This window comes from Typopeltis vanoorti, chromosome 13 (genome assembly GCF_054136105.1).
Source record: "Typopeltis vanoorti isolate ZY-2024b chromosome 13, IOZ_Tvanoo_1.0, whole genome shotgun sequence".
Lineage (NCBI taxonomy): Eukaryota > Metazoa > Arthropoda > Arachnida > Uropygi > Thelyphonidae > Typopeltis > Typopeltis vanoorti.
The window spans coordinates 113846889-113862841 of record NC_143561.1 but is presented as its reverse complement, the minus strand read 5'-3'; the positions used below and the strand labels follow the sequence as shown (position 1 = coordinate 113862841).

At 37.2% G+C, this 15953-nt stretch overlaps 1 protein-coding gene across 4 annotated transcripts in view; it reads right to left on the bottom strand.

Moving 5' to 3' along the window:
- The window catches only part of Uggt (UDP-glucose-glycoprotein glucosyltransferase), an 835069-nt gene that overhangs the window by 423441 nt on the left and 395675 nt on the right, over positions 1–15953 (bottom strand). For all 4 annotated transcript variants that reach the window (XM_090403047.1, XM_090403050.1, XM_090403049.1 and 1 more), the window contains exon 22: positions 8574–8780. In XM_090403047.1, the coding sequence (XP_090259173.1) occupies positions 8574–8780 (207 nt within the window). The remainder of the gene's footprint in view (positions 1–8573; positions 8781–15953) is intronic.

Sequence of the window (15953 nt, the reverse complement as noted above, 5' to 3'; positions counted from 1 at the left end):
AGATACTTAGGATGAAATATTTACAATTAAATAATTTTCACTGTGGTTTATACGTGTGTTTCTTTTAATGAAAGCCTTGATATGTCCACATCTGGATTAGTTTGCTCAGGTCTCCTGGGTTTCTTAGGGTTATGGAAGTGGTGGAGCAGATTCAGAGGCAAGCAACCAAGATAATGAGTAGTCTGTGGAATGTTCCCTATGAGGATAGATTAAGGTTTTTTTTTTTTTTAAATAACGAAACCTGTGGTGCGATCATAATTAAAAGAAACACATGTATTAACCACAGTGAAAATTATTTAATTGTAAATATTTCATCCTAAGTATCTGAGGACATTATCAGTACAATAGTTTAAAACAATACAAACAACAATAATTATTATTGTTTTAAGCTACTGTACTGATATTTCACCCTAAGATACTTAGGATGAAATATTTACAAATAAATAATTTTCACTGTGGTTAATATGTGTATTTCTTTTAATTAAGATTAAGGTGTGCGGATTGCAGGTTGGTTAATAGGGGGAAAAAAAAGAGGGGATATGATAAAAACATTTAAGTTACTTAACCCGGCATTAGTAAGGTGGCAGTATCACAATTATTTCTTTCTATATCTTTGGGGTCTGTGACATCCCACCTTACTAATGCCAGATTAAATGGTTTTATAGGAATGATGCAAGGGAAATGCTTTGGCACTTTGCTAGAGACCATAACAAGAGGTCATCCCTAGAAGTTGAATAAAGGTGTGGTTAGTAGGGGAGTGAGGGACTAGGGTTTTTGCATGGAGAGTTGTGAATGAGTGGAATTGGGTTGCCATAGTCAGTTATGAGTTAGATGGTACCTTGCTGAGCAGATCTCCTTCTGCTAGATTCAATCAAATGCTGAAGAAATATCAAAAGTGGCCACAAGTTTTTCTAGACCTTTAAAATACCTGTGTTAAAAGGAGTAAATAGGTGGTGATGATCATCACAATTTCATTATTCACCAGTTAATCAGTAATAAATGGTGAACTCAAATTAGTCAAGAAGTTGATTACCTCCATAATTTTTGAGAGAAATTAAGTATACAGTAGTATTCAGATAGTTGCGACTGATGTGTCTCTCTCTCTTCACCTCCTTTTTGTGGAATGAGATGAACCTGTTTCTAATGAGCTGTAGAACAGGTGCTAGTTTAGTAGAAAAGAAAAGGATAATATAAAATAGGTGTAATACAGCAGTAATACAGCTCCTAGGAGCTAAGTTCACATTATGGGTAAATATCAAGAATAGTGATTGGAACTTGCTCCACCTTTGACATGAGTTGCCTCAGCTTGCACTACCTTAAGGGTCAGTTGCTGTAGTATCCAGGTATTTGCTTACGCTTGGAATCGCCGAACTTTATATAGTTTTTACTATATTCGGCATGAAACTCTTTGAGTTTCTTATTCAGCTGAGAAACGATATGGGATGTAATATCCCTTAACTTAAACAAGTCATATGTTGCCGAATCGAAGCCTTTGGCTCTTCATATATCTAATAAAATAGGTGTTAATTTTGATGAAAGACTAAGGGAGGCAGGCAGTTGGTGAATTGGGGATACTTCTCTGACTTGGTTGGGAGCAACATAGCCATCTTAGGGAAGTGTTAGAACAGTATGATCTTGATAAAAGAGGGAAATGGAAACATGGGGGTGAGCAAACGCTGCATCCAATGACGTTAACCAGAAGAGAAGTATTTTGCTGCTGCTGTTGTCAGCTATAGTGTAGGCTCTGAGAGTGAAACTGGTGTTCAGCTCTTGAGCCATTTATATCCTGAACGTTTTTGTTAGACTACACTAGCAAACTATGTGACATAGTCTGGGCACACTCCCAGACAAAACAGAGATGTGGCCAGTCACCGTGGAAGAGACAGGAACCTCACCATGTAACCTTCCATAGTAAAACATGTCGGATTTAAGCATTAGAGACAAGGTTGGACCCTCTGCAACTTGTGTCTCTTGGAAACATTACAGAGAAAAAGAGAAAGAAACTAGGGAAGTAAGACAGATACTATGAAAATAGCATACGAAGAAGATACCTTAAACCCTCCAGGGAGGGTATCTCTTGATCCTTCACGTCTGAAAACCAAGAATCTTATCTTAAGGCTTGCAACTTGGAATATAAGGACCTCATATGAAGCTGAAAGTTAGATACCCTTATTCAAGAACTTGAAGCAATCAAAATTGACATTGCTGGTATCAGTGAAATCAAATGGACTAATAGTGGAAAAATAAACAGAAAGAGTCATTCTATTATATACTCATGTGGAGACAGTCATACGAATGGAGTAGCATTTGAACTAAAAAATAAGATTGCCCAATCTTTACTTGGATTTTGGCCCATAAGTGATAGAATAATTGCATTAAAAATTGCAGTTCGACCTTTTATTTTTATCCAAATATATGCACCTACCTTCTGATTACCCAGATGAAGATGTAGAATGTTTCTATGAAGGCATTCAAAATGCACTTAACGCTAAATCAGATGAATTAGGGTTGTGGGAGATCTAAATGCTAAAGTAGGCTCAGAAAAGATCTCTTCCTGCATGGGAAACCAGGGCCTCGGACATAGAAATCCAAGAGGAGAAAGATTAATACAGTTCTGTGAAGAAAACAATCTGGTATTAGCAAATACTTTATTTAGCCACCTTCCTAGAAGACTTTACACATGGAAAAGTCCCAGAGATAGCTGTAGGAACCAGATTGACTATATAATGATTAAAAAAAGCTTCAGGAATAACATCTTACAAGCCAAAACATACCTGAGGGCTGATATTGGATCAGACCACAACTCTGTGGTCATTAAAGCAGCAATATGTTGAAAGTTTATTTTTCACTTGGTTAGAGTATAATAAATTTAGTTTAATCCTTTATCCAAGTGTGAGCAAACAAAGTTTGCACCTGAAAGTATCTTCAGGACTGGGGTAAGGTGGTACAACACCAGGGTACTCCTTGCAAAGGTGGAGCCTGGTATCTCCACTTGGGCCTGGCTCCCACTGAAGAGACCTCAATAAAGGTCGAAACTAGTCTGGGTTATGGCCCTTCCCTTAATGCATAACATTAGACATATCCGCAAGGAGATGTGTTTTGCATTATGGGAGATACTGAGATAGGAGTGTTGGTAGCTTGCTCCACCTCTGCAAGGAGTGCCCTGGTGTTGTACCACCTTACCCCAGTCCTGAAGATACTTTCAGATGCAAACTTTGTTTGCTCACACTTGGATAAAGGATTAAACTAAATTTATTATAAAGCAGCAATAAAATTAAAGAAAACAATGAAACCTACACACATAGAAAAATATGATCTTGGCCCTTAAAAATCAAGAAATACATGATAAATTTTTAAAGGAACTGGCACAATCCACTGCTGTTAATGTTCCTGATTCCACCAAATATCCTTACCCTAATGATGAGATTGAGCATAGATGGCAGAAATTTAAATAGGGCATAAAAAAAGGCAGTGAAACAAACAATTCCCAAACTTGAGAAGATAAGGAGCAAACCCTGGATCCTCTGTAATTCTCACATTCAGCTTTATTAATTTTTTTATAGATAAGAACTATGAGAATTCTACTCCAATCACCTGGAATTTGAACTTCTGATCATGCCTTCTAAATTATGCAGTGTTGATTCTGGAAAATCTTTATACCTCAATATTTCTAGTTGAATATCATCGTTCTAGTTGCCTTTCCACATTTCAAGTTCTGATGTGTTTTTTTTCCATCTCAAGTACTCCTCCTTACATTTCTCTAGAAATTTTTCAAATTAACTACTCTAGACATCTAGGATATCCTTATCTTCTGTTTTGTTCTCTCCTTTATCATTTTTGATTTCTTTTACAGTACTTTCTCTTCCATTTCTAAGCTTTTTCAATAGCTTCCAGAAAACTTGCAACTTTCTTGATATTTATTTTCTATACTATTATCAAAGTCGTCCTATGACTTTTGTTTAGCTATCTTTACACATAGCTTAGCACTCTTACATTTTTCTCTGTATTCTTTTAGGAAATCTGCCAGCTTATTTGATAGGAACTGTAGGTATGCTTTCTTCTTTTTTTTAAAGGAACTGGCACAATCCACTGCTGTTAACATTCCTGATTCCACCGAGTATCCTTACCCGAACGATGAGATTGAGGATTGATGGCAGAAATTTAAAAAGGGCATAAAAAAGGCAGTGAAACAAACATTTCCCAAACTTGAGAAGAAGAGTTTTCAGAGTTTGCTACTGAAACTGTTTCATTTTTTCTTCAATAATGCTTGTATCGTTGAGTGTATAGTTTATCTGTAAAATCTACTCAGCTTTAATTCTTTTCTAGAAAACTTTTTCATATACTATTCTTTCCAATGTGATATTCAGTTTTATCCTACTTTTTGAACCAAGTGATGGTCACTTTCAATTTCAAATCTTATGTCTTATTCAAATCTGTAATCTTGAATAAGCATTAAGATATCACTATCAAGAATGACATAGTCAATGAAGTTTTTCTTATTTTTGGTCTCATCTCCACATGAACTTGTGCATATCTTTATGTTGGAACATGGTATTAATAACAACTAGTCTGTCCTGAGCAGAAATCCAGCAAATATTGTTATCCTTAGTCTTGCCCTTTCCTCCAAATTTTCTCCAAACATTTTTTTAAAAAAATCTTTTATCTTTTTTTTTTATTTTTATTTTTTATTTTCTGTATGTCAGCTACCTGTTCTAATGACATAAAACTCCTCCACTTATTCCTCACGATGGGACTATAGCACAGATAAGGTTCATTATCGATTTACTCATTTTGAAGTTTGTCCACATAACTTGAACTGAAACTATCTTCCAATCCAAAAGTTAAACTTCATGTTCATGTTGAATGCTATTGCTACTCCTTCCTTTCCTTGATTGTTATTACCTGAATATAGCAATCACGTTTTTATCTTTTTTGTTTCAGAAGTGCCAATTATGTCCACGTGGCACTCAAGTTATAATGAAGAAAAATTCTGCTACTTCTGTTTAAGCCTGACTTACTTTCAGCTGAAATGTCTTTATAGATAGCGTTCCTTGCATAATATATGGGATTCAAACCTTTCTGGATTGCTTTTTGCATTGTCACTTCAGTTTCAATGTATAAGAATGTTATTCAGTTGACTATGAATTAAAAGAATAATTAACTGCATTTCCAGAATGAAAATTTAGCTTTTCTCATGGGCTCACTTTAGTGAGTACGGGGCAAGGCAAACCAGAGGTACCTGATGCTGGACCATGCCTTACTTCATGTAATATACATCTGTTATATTATCTGTAGACTGGTCCTCTCCCCTTCTTTCTTTGCTTCTTTCTTCTCTTCTTGCTCCTTACCCCAATGCTATTAGAGTATTCGAGGGCTAGGGGTGAATCTTTCCTATCTTGCTATGTCATTTCGCCTATTGCAGCCACTGAAGGGGGGGGGGGGAAAGCTATCCCCAATAGGTGCCAGTCCCAAGACCAGATAAATGGCAAGGGTTGATGTCAGGAAGGGCATCTGGTCATAAAACTTCACTGCCAGCTCTAGCTATGATCAAATAAGTCGAAAAGAAAGTGATACAAAAGCTAGGGCATACCCCTTAAGCGACGTGCAGCCACATCGCCCTACAGCTGTGAGAAGTGGACGAGGGCTACCGCATCAAGGGCAGGTGAAGTTAAAGAAGCGAGCCCAGCAGGTGGAGAGAATGCTGCGAGTGTGGGAATGTTGAATGTTGGAAGCATGACTGGAAGGGGAAGAGGGGTGGCAGACATGATGAGGAAGAGGAAGTTGGACATTTTATGCATGCAGGAGACAAGGTGGAAGGGGGAAAAGGCAAAGGAACTAGGAGACGGGTATAAATTGTTCTACTCTAGAGCAAATAAAGAGGGAAGAAATAGTGTCAGAATTGTGGTGTGTAGCAGAATGAATGGTGAAGTACTGGAAGTGGGTAGGAGTAATGACAGGATCATGTGAATGAAACTGGGTCTTGGAAAAGAGCAACTGGTCGTCTTATGTGTATATGCCCCACAAGTTGGCTGTACAGCAGAAGAGAAGGATGAATTCTGGAACGTGCTAGAGGGAGAAATGGGGGAACTGGAAGAAAACGAGATGGTGATTGTCAGAGGAGACTTGAACGGACACATAGGGAGACAGAATAAGGACTGTGAAAGGGTGCAAAGAAGGAGAGAGGATTTTGGACTTTGCAGTAGTGTTTGATCTGGCAATTGTGAACTCCTTTTTCTGTAAGAGGGAAGAGCATTTGATAACATTCAGAAGTGGCAACAATAGTTCACAGATTGACTACATTTTGACTAGAAGAAAACATCTTAAGGAAGAACAAATTGTAAGGTAATCCCAACAGATCAGGTGGTGCAGCAACACCAGCTGCTGTGCACAGACTTTAAAATAAAGTCGAAGATAGGAACCTTTGGAAGCCACGAGAGGAAGAAAATTAAGTGGTTTTGCTTAAAAGAAGAGGGTGTGAGGAACCATTTTAGGGAGAAGGTGTTAGAGAGGATTTCAGATGGACTAGAAAGTGTACAAGACTGGTGGAGGCATAATTCCAAAGTAATTCTAAACTGTGCAATTGAGGTGCTTGGTGAAACATTTGGAAAGATTAGAGAGCAGAAGGAGGGTTGGTGGTGGAATAATAATGTACAAGATGCAGTGATGGCTAAGAGGAAGGCAAAGCAGAAGTGGGATGAGTCAAGAGTGGAAGAGGACAGAGAGAAAAAGCAAGAAGCCAAAAGAGTTGTTGCACATGCAAAGGCCATTGCATATCAAGACCTTTATGATCAATTAGAAACAAGGGAAGGACAGAGAAAGATTTATCGATTGGCAAAATGTAGAAATAAGGCATCAAAGGACATCGTACATGTGAGGCAGATCAAAGACTCTGGAGGAAGGGTATTAAGGAAGGATGTGGATATAAGAAACAGATGGAGAATATACTTTGAAGGGCTTTTGAATGAAGAAAATGCAAGGACTCGCAGAGAAAATTGGGAGCCTAATGAGGGGATGATACAGAACATTAGTAGAATGGAAGTGAAGGAAGCCATAAAGAGGATGAGAATGGAAAATCGGTGGGCCCTGACAGAATCCCAGTGGAGGTATGGAAGGCACTGGGGGGAAGAGGGAATTGACCTGCTGTGGGACCTGTTAAAAGTTTTCAACAGGAAAATACACCCGAGGAATGGAGGGAAAGTACTCTTGTTCCCATCTACAAGAGTAAAGGGGATGCCCAAGACTGTAAGAATTACAGAAGAATAAAGTTGATGTCCCACAGAATGAAGATCCTAGAGAGGGTTCTTGATGGAAGACTGAGGAAGGAGGTGGAGATTGCAAAGGAGCAATTTCGCTTCGTGCCTGGTCGATTGATGACAGATGATGGAAACGTTTCGAGTGAAGCAATGGGAGTTACATCTGGTTTTTAATGATCTAGAGAAAGCTTATGATAGAGTGCCAAGGCAAGAAGTCTGGAGGTGTTTGTGGGAGAAGAAGGTACCAGAGAAATATGTCAGGTTGGTGCAGGAGATGTACAGAAATGTGAAGACAAGAGTTCGAACCTGCCTGGGAGAGACAAAGTTTTCCAGTGACAGTTGATTTACATCAAGGGTCAGCATTAAGTCCAATCCTGTTTAATATTGTGATGGAGGTGGGGACGGAGGAGGTGAGAGAAGACACGCCTTGGACTTGTTGTAAGCGAATGACATCGTGCTGTGTGCAGAATCAAGAGAAATGGCAGCTAAACTGGAAAGTTGGAGGAAAGTACTGGAAGAGAGAGGTATGAGACTGAGCAGAGGTAAGACAGAGTATATGTGTTGCAAAGTGGATGGCAGCCAGGAGACAGATCTAGAGCTGGAAGGAAATGTCATCAGGAAGGTCAATGACTTTAGATACTTAGGTTCAACAATGAAAGAGGATGGTGAGGCTGAGAAGGAAGTGGGATGCAGGATACAAACAGGATGGAGAACTGGAGAGAGAGATGGCTGGAGTGCTATGCGATAAGAGGGTACTGATCAATGTTAAAGGCAAAATCTACAGGACAGTAGTGAGACCAGCTATGACGCATGCTTTGGAAACTGTGGCCCTGAAGAAAAATAACATCAGCAGGATGGAGGTAGCAGAGATGAGAATGCTTAGGTGGATGTGTGGTGTGACCAGAAAGGATTGTCTGAGAAATGATTATGTAAGGGGAATGGTGAAAGTTAGGAGCAAAGAGACAGGAGGCAAGGTTGAGATGGTTTGGTCATGTGATGAGGAGGGAGGAAGAGTATGTGGGAAGTAAGGTCATGCAGATGGATGTGCAGGGGAAGAGGAAGCACGGACGGCCAAAGAAGAGATGGAGGGAGATGGTGGAGGACGACTTGAGGATGAAGAACTTGGATGTGGCTGAGCCCAAGACAGGAGGTTGTGGAGGAGACTCACCACAAACAGTGATCCTACTTAAGTGGGAAAAGCTGCAGAAGAAGAAGAAGTGAAATCAAATTTTCATGAAAACAAAGAAATCCACAAATCATATTAATATAACAGGAATGTTTTATTTTAACAAAAAACTATTATATCAAAACTGTACTTACTGTTAAGTTAAAATCTGATGGGCTTTTCTGACCACTGGTAATCATATTAGCATTACTCTCCTTAATAAGTTTAGTTATAAACAACTTTGCATGAAGGGGTTGCAAAATATTTAATGCAACATATACTGCCTTGTTAATTAGAGTGTTTTCATTTGTTGCATTAGATGGATTATGAATCACTGCAAGACGAATATCGTTGCTTGATTTCTGCACAAAAAAAAAATGATAATTAATAAATAAAATAAATTCATAGAGAAGAATTTATGGAGACACAACACATGTGTTAGAATAATTACTTTACTTAACAGTAAGCAAGTAACAATTGACATTTCAACCTCTGTACTGAGGTCATCATCAAGAAAACATACATATGTACAAGATACAAGCTACATGACGCTACACTATACAAAAGTAAGATGAATATAAATGTTAGTTAATTATTTATCCTAGCCTCACCTCTGGTGAGAAAAAAAACATTGAACAGTCCTTTTGCACTGGGATTTCCTTGGTTGTTCTGGTTGCCATATGGATTGAATATGGGTCCTCCACAATCTTGGAATAATTAATCCATCATGTTCATGCATATTTGGATGATATTTCAGCATTTCACAAGCTTCTTTGAATTTTCTTTCAAACCAGGTTTTGGTGCGGTGCAGGGAATTAGTGCCTTTCCAGCTAATTCTGTGGCATGTTTGGAGTGTGTGTGTGGTCTGATAGGCCTGTTTTACCATAGCAGAGGTATTTAATGTAGCATTTGTGTTCATCTTTTCTGATTGGGATAGTGTGTCCTGTTTCCCCTATGTAAGGTAGGTTACAGAGACATTGAATTTTGTAAACCCCTGGATTGGCAAGATATGGAAGAGGATCTTTGGAGGGGCTAAGTAAATTTCTTAATTTTGTGTGTGTGGGGGTGGGTGGGTGGGTTAAAAGTTGTCTTAATGTTGTATTTAAGTAGTGTTCTATCTATTTTTTCTGAAATGCCCCCAATGTAAGGTATAGCTATGGCATACTTGTAATCTTTTTTGCTTTCAATGGCATTTTTATGAAGGATCTTGTGAACTGTTTTTTCATTGTAGGCATTTTTTAAAAATTATTTTAGGGGAATTTCGAAAAAAATAGATAGAACACTACTTAAATACAACATTAAGACAACCTTTAAACCCCCCCCAAACACACACACACAAAATTAAGAACTAGTTCAGAGCTTGTTCATTGGAGCAAATTGTTATGGCTCTGTGTTTGAGAGTGCTGATGAATTTTTATGAATGTATTGGCCTGCTATTCAGAAGTAAAATCGACAGAAACCTAAAGAAAATACTAATAAAATGTTATGTGTGAAGTGTTGCCCTCTATGCAGCTGAAACTTGGACATTGAAGAAAGAAGAAATTAAGATTTTGGAAAGCTTTGAGATGTGGATTTAGAGAATGATGGATAAAATCAAATGAACTGATAAAATAACTAATGAGGAGGTCTTAAAAAGAGTAGAAGAAGAAAGAAGTCTGTTAAAGAGGATAAAAAGAAGAAAGGGAAACTGGATCAGACATATTCTGAGAGGGAATGGAATCATCAGAGATGCCATTGAAGGAAAAATAGACGGAAAAAGACCCAGAGGAAGAGTAAGGAAAACAATGCTAGATGACATGCTGAATGGAAACAGGTACACAACCTTGAAAGAGAAGGCCCAGAACAGAAGAGAGTTGAAGGAAAGTTTCTGCTACTAAAAGAAGAACCTGCTCGATTGCAGAATACTCAAGAAGATTGGCCTGTATGTATAGGTTTGCGGTAGACAGTAAAAGAGAGGTAGCCTGAGGGAAGACGTGTGACGAGCGTGCCTAGAAAAGGAAGAGAGTTGTTTTCGATTTCAGTGGTGAATTGGATACGTTTGTGTTGTTTTTTCAGGTGGCTTAGAAATGTATTTAATGTTTCGCGGCCATGGGGCCAAATGGCAAAAATATCATCAATGCATCTGAGCTAGACTTTGGGTTTTAGGCTGGTCGAATCTAGAGCTCTTTGATAGAAGTCTTCCATATAGAAGTTAGCTATTGGGGTGAAAGTGGTGAGCTCATGGCTGTGCTTTCTTTTTGTAGGTAAAAATTATTTTGCCACACGAAATACCCAGAGAAAAGTACATGGACAAAGAGGGCCGTGATATCAGGCGGAAATATGTTTTGTAAGAGAACAACAGTATGACTGACTGGGACATTAGTGAAAAAGGCAGTTAAGTTAAAACTGACTAATAAATCTTCGTCATTGAGTGTGAGGTTTCTAATCTTGCTTATGAAGTATTATGTATTTTTTATGTAGGAGGGGGAATAACCTACCAACAGCTTGAGTGTGGCCACTAATTTCTTGGGTAGGTTTTTCCAGGTATGCTGTCCAAGCAAGGACAACAGTAGCATTACCTTTATCTGCTTTTGTAATCAAGATTTCTGGGTTATTTATTAATGATTTAAGGGACAATTTTTCTGTTCTGGTTAGGTTGCAACTTAGTTGTTTATTACAGTTTAATATATATACGATGTTTCCATTCGTATTTTGTCGGCTAAATTGGAGGGGGGGGGATTTTAGACCTCTTTCAATGTGATAAATAAAATCTAATTTATTAACTGACCATGATAATTAGGGCTGTCGATTCCTTCAACTATTGGTCATAGTTGCATGCTTGTTTTGTGCATTTTTGGCAGGCTGTAAATTCAGGGAGCACAGGCATAGTGTGACATTAGGTTTTTTTGGTTGATTCCTCTGGACATGTGATTACCAATTTGATAAATTTTGTTTTCTTTTTGATGTGGTTTGTAGGGCTGTAATTCATCATTTGGTATGTGTTGTGGTTGGATACCAATTGTTTCATTTTTTCCAGGTATGCTGTCCGAGCAAGGACAACAGTAGCATTACCTTTATCTGCTTTTGTAATCAAGATTTCTAGGTTATTTTTTAATGATTTAAGGGCCAATTTTTCTGTTCTGGTTAGGTTGCAACTTAGTTGTTTATTACAGTTTAATATATATACGATGTTTCCATTCGTATTTTGTCGGCTAAATTAGAGGGGAGGGATTTTAGACCTCTTTCAATGTGATAAATAAAATCTAATTTGTTAACTGACCTTGGAGCTATGACATAGTTCAGACCTTTCTAAAGAAGTGAAACCTCCTCTGTTTTAAGGTTGTAGCTGGATTTTGGAAGTTCATTTTCCACTTGGTTAGACTAATAAATTTATTAGTTTAATAAACTTAGTTTAATCCTTTATCCAAGTGTAAGCAAACAAAGTTTGCACCTGAAGTACCTTCAGAACTCAGGCAACTCATAGTAAAGGTGGACCAAGCTCTCATCACTCCTTGACTCAGTATCTCCCATAATACAAAGCACATTTCCTTGCCGACATGTATAATGCTATGCATTAAGGGAAGGGATACTATCCAGACCGGTTTCAACCTTTACTGAGGTTACGTCAGTGGGAGCCAGACCAAGAGGTAGTGATACCAAGGTGAAAGCAATGGAGAAGTCATATTTACTTATACGAGTTGCCAAAAGGTGTACCACCTTATTATTAAATTATTCTGGATTTAGAGAAAGATGTTGGAAGTTTATTTTCCACTGGTTAGACAATAAAGGTAGAAACCGGTTTGGGTAGTGGCCCTTCCCTTAATGCATAGCATTATACATATCTGCAAGGAGATGTGCTTTGCATTATGGGAGATACTGAGACAAGGAGTTATGAGAGCTTGGCTCACCTTTACTATGAGTTGCCTCAGTCCTGAAGATACTTCAGGCGCAAACTTTGTTTGCTTACACTTGGATAAAAGATTAAACTAAATTTCTTGTAGCTGGATTTGTTGATCACTTGGCTGTAGTCCATTGTTGGTTGCTCCTACATAGGTGATTGGCTGCTCCTTGTATCTTTGATTTGTAATTGACTGTTTCTCTGGATATGGTGTTGGGATTTTCTGTTGCTTTCTTGTTGTTTTAGTGCTTGAAACTTTACTATTAGTTTTTTTTTGTTCTTTAGCTGAATCGTTTGCAATCCTCTCTAGAATATCCCAAATATCGGGATTTATGTAACTCAATAGCTCTGATTTTTGTTGTGCAACGCTGGTTTGAGTAACTGCTAAATTTTTGTGGGCCTCGTGGATCTGTTCTCTCAACAAAGCTTTTTCCAAACAGGCATAAATACAGAGCACTTTGGCTGAAGTAAACTTCTTTTTTAGTTTAATGTAGTTCGGGATCAAGTTGCTGTCTCTACATTGTTTTAGAAAGGCTAACCGATTAATTAACATAGAAACACGAATTTTCATCTTACTGCAGTGGCTGCACTGCTTGTGGGTCAAATCTCCATGGATGACAATTCTTTCTTTCAAGGTTACACAGTGGTCAGCATTCATAGTGAAGAATTTATGGAGACACAACACACGTGTTAGATTATTACTTACTTAACATTAAGCAAGTTACAATCGATATTTCGACCTCGTATTGAGGTCATCATCAAGAAAAGATACATATGTACAAAATACAAGCTACATGATGCTGCACTATAAAAAGTTAGATGAATCTTACTTTTGTATAGTGCACTGAACACAAGCAAGTATCCTCTCCACACTGAAGAGTAATAAAATCAGCATTAAGGCACTGATTTTTATGAAAGATCATCAAGCTTCTAATGAGTGTTAACTATGTTTTTCTTCAAATGTCTTGCATAATGATCACATGACAATAATTAATATAAACAACTTTATTAAATCTAAAAATCTTGACTAATTTCATGTCTTACAGCTAGACAAGTGGTTCCCAAACTTATTTGGCTTACTGCCCCCTTTTCCAAAAAAAAAAAAAATTTATTCAGCATCCCCATGGAAACTACTTTCTAAGAACTGACCAGCTCTACCTGATACATACAAAAGAACATCATATGAAAATCGAATCAGCAGTTCAAGTTTTAAGCGAACAAATAGACAGATACAGAAACAAATTTGCGTTTTACTATGCATCTAGTAGATATTTTTGAAGTTTGGAATAAGACACCTTGGAACTGAAATTTTAAAACTATTTATTGAAATCAACAAAAGAAACATAAATTGCACATAAACATAAAACAAGCTCGAGCTTAAAATTTAATAACACTATTAAAATAGTGTTATTAAACCCGGCCAGCCTGGTTGGCCAAGTGGTTAGTATATCCGCTCTCCAGCCAAAAGGCTGTGGGTTTGAATCCTGGCATGGGCATGAATATTTGCGATTGTCTGTGTAAATACTAGTGGTGGTGGTTGGCAGTGGTATAGATGTTTAACGTAGTTGTAGTTGGTGGATTTGAGTGGTGGAGACGGAGAGCTGTGGAGTAGGTGTCTTCCCTCAATGAGTCTTTGGACTCCCTGGAGGTGTCAAATAATAATAATAATAAATTAAGAAAACAAACATAAATCGAACATTTGTAAAAATCGCACATAAATTAGTAAATAACGATCAGTAATATTAAAAACAATCCTAACGAGAAGGATGAGCTGGTGTGCTGCTACCAATTTATTGATATTTCGCTCTATATTTGTCAGCAGCATTCTAAAATCACCGTGATCAGCTATTTGCAGGCAGTTTCTTTTTCTTTTTTAGTTTTAAGATTTGTAAATTTGAATTTGATCTTTTTTAAGATTTGTAACGATACTGAACCCACGTTTCACTAAATATGATGACGGAAATGTGATTAAAAACTTTTTTACTACAACCCACAATCCAGGATAAAGTATGAGAATTTGCTTTTGCAACCAGAACTGTTTATAGCCGTTTTTTGAATTTTAATTTCAATTCCTCATTTGTTGTTACTTCTATCAGTTCTTCTTGCAATTCTAAAGATTCTTCTGTGCTTGTACTTGAAAACTGGTCCACAACCCAATCGGGTATTTTCATTTCAAGAACATCTTTAAATGATTGATTGAAATTACAATGGAGAGTCTCCAAGTGCTGATAATTGCTGAGCAGATCTTCATCACATTTTTCCATTGTTGATAGATTTGGAAACAGGCTGAATTCTCCTCGTTCTACGTTTTGTTTGTACAGGACAAGTTCTGACACAAACACAGAAATAACGGCTTCTGTTTTTATTAAATTCAGCTCATCCCCTTGGAGCTGTAGATTTGTTTCATTAAATCTGTTAAACAAGTCAGTCAAAATAAGCTATGTCACTTTTGAAATTAATCAAGTTGGCTCATAAAACTGTAGCACTGAGTCAAAGAGTTCATAAAATTGATTCAAACAGGCACCCTTTGATAGCCAATGAGTTTCTGTATGGAGCAGCAAGTGACTGAATTTTTCATCATTTTCACTACAAAGTTGTCCAAGCAATCTGTCATTCCATGAATGACTTTTGATTTTGTTATCCTTTCTTTTGAATTAAAATGAATTTGATTTTGTTAAGTGCTGTAATTACATAATGTAATGACCTGTGTAGGTGATCACTCAGGTATTTCGCAACTAAATGTTGATGATGAATCATACAGTGTACAGTGAATACATTTGGCACTGCCTCTTTGAAATATGCGATAAAACTGTGATAGTGCCTACCATCGCTGGAGCACGATCAGTAGCAACTGACAAGATATTATTCAGAGGGATTTCTTTTTCTTTAAAAACATTCTTCCAATGCATAAAATATTGATTCTCCTTTAGTGTGTCAGTTAGCAAATTTTTAAGAAATAATAATTCTTCGCAAATTTTTTCTTCTTTTATGTATCGTACATATGCTAAAAGTAAGGCTTCGTTTCCTGGTAGACTCATCAAGTTGTATAGAGAGCTAAGTTGTTTTTAAATATCACATAATGAGTCTTTAACATTTTGAGCAATTTCATCAATTCTTCTTGCACTGTATTATTGTTCAAATGAATTTTCTTGATAATATCAGAGGCTGGCTTGTGCAGTACAGTGATTATAACCTCACTAACAGCTGGTAGGATTAGTTATTCACCAACATTATGCGGGTTTAGCAATCAGTAAGGAAATGTTGTAATAGGCGTGCAACCCATCATCATCTAGTTTGCATGTTGCTGAAAACATACCTGCCAATGTTGGTTCTTTCAAAAAAATTTCTTTAAGTGATTGAAAATATGATAAATCCTTATCTTTTTTATCAGCATGAACTTTTGTCAAATGTTCTTCTGATCTTTAAAGGTACCTGTGGCATGATTATAAATAGTAAATTACACTTCAATATAAGAGCCAACTGGCTTCATTTCGGTGATATAAACATTAATTAAATTAAGGGGATATTAGATCCCACACTGTTTTAAAACCGAATAAGAAACTCAAAGATTGGAATCAGAGAGTTTCATGCCGAATATAGTATAAAAAACTATAAAAGTATTAGCGAATACTAGCGTGAGCTAAATGCAAGTAGTCCT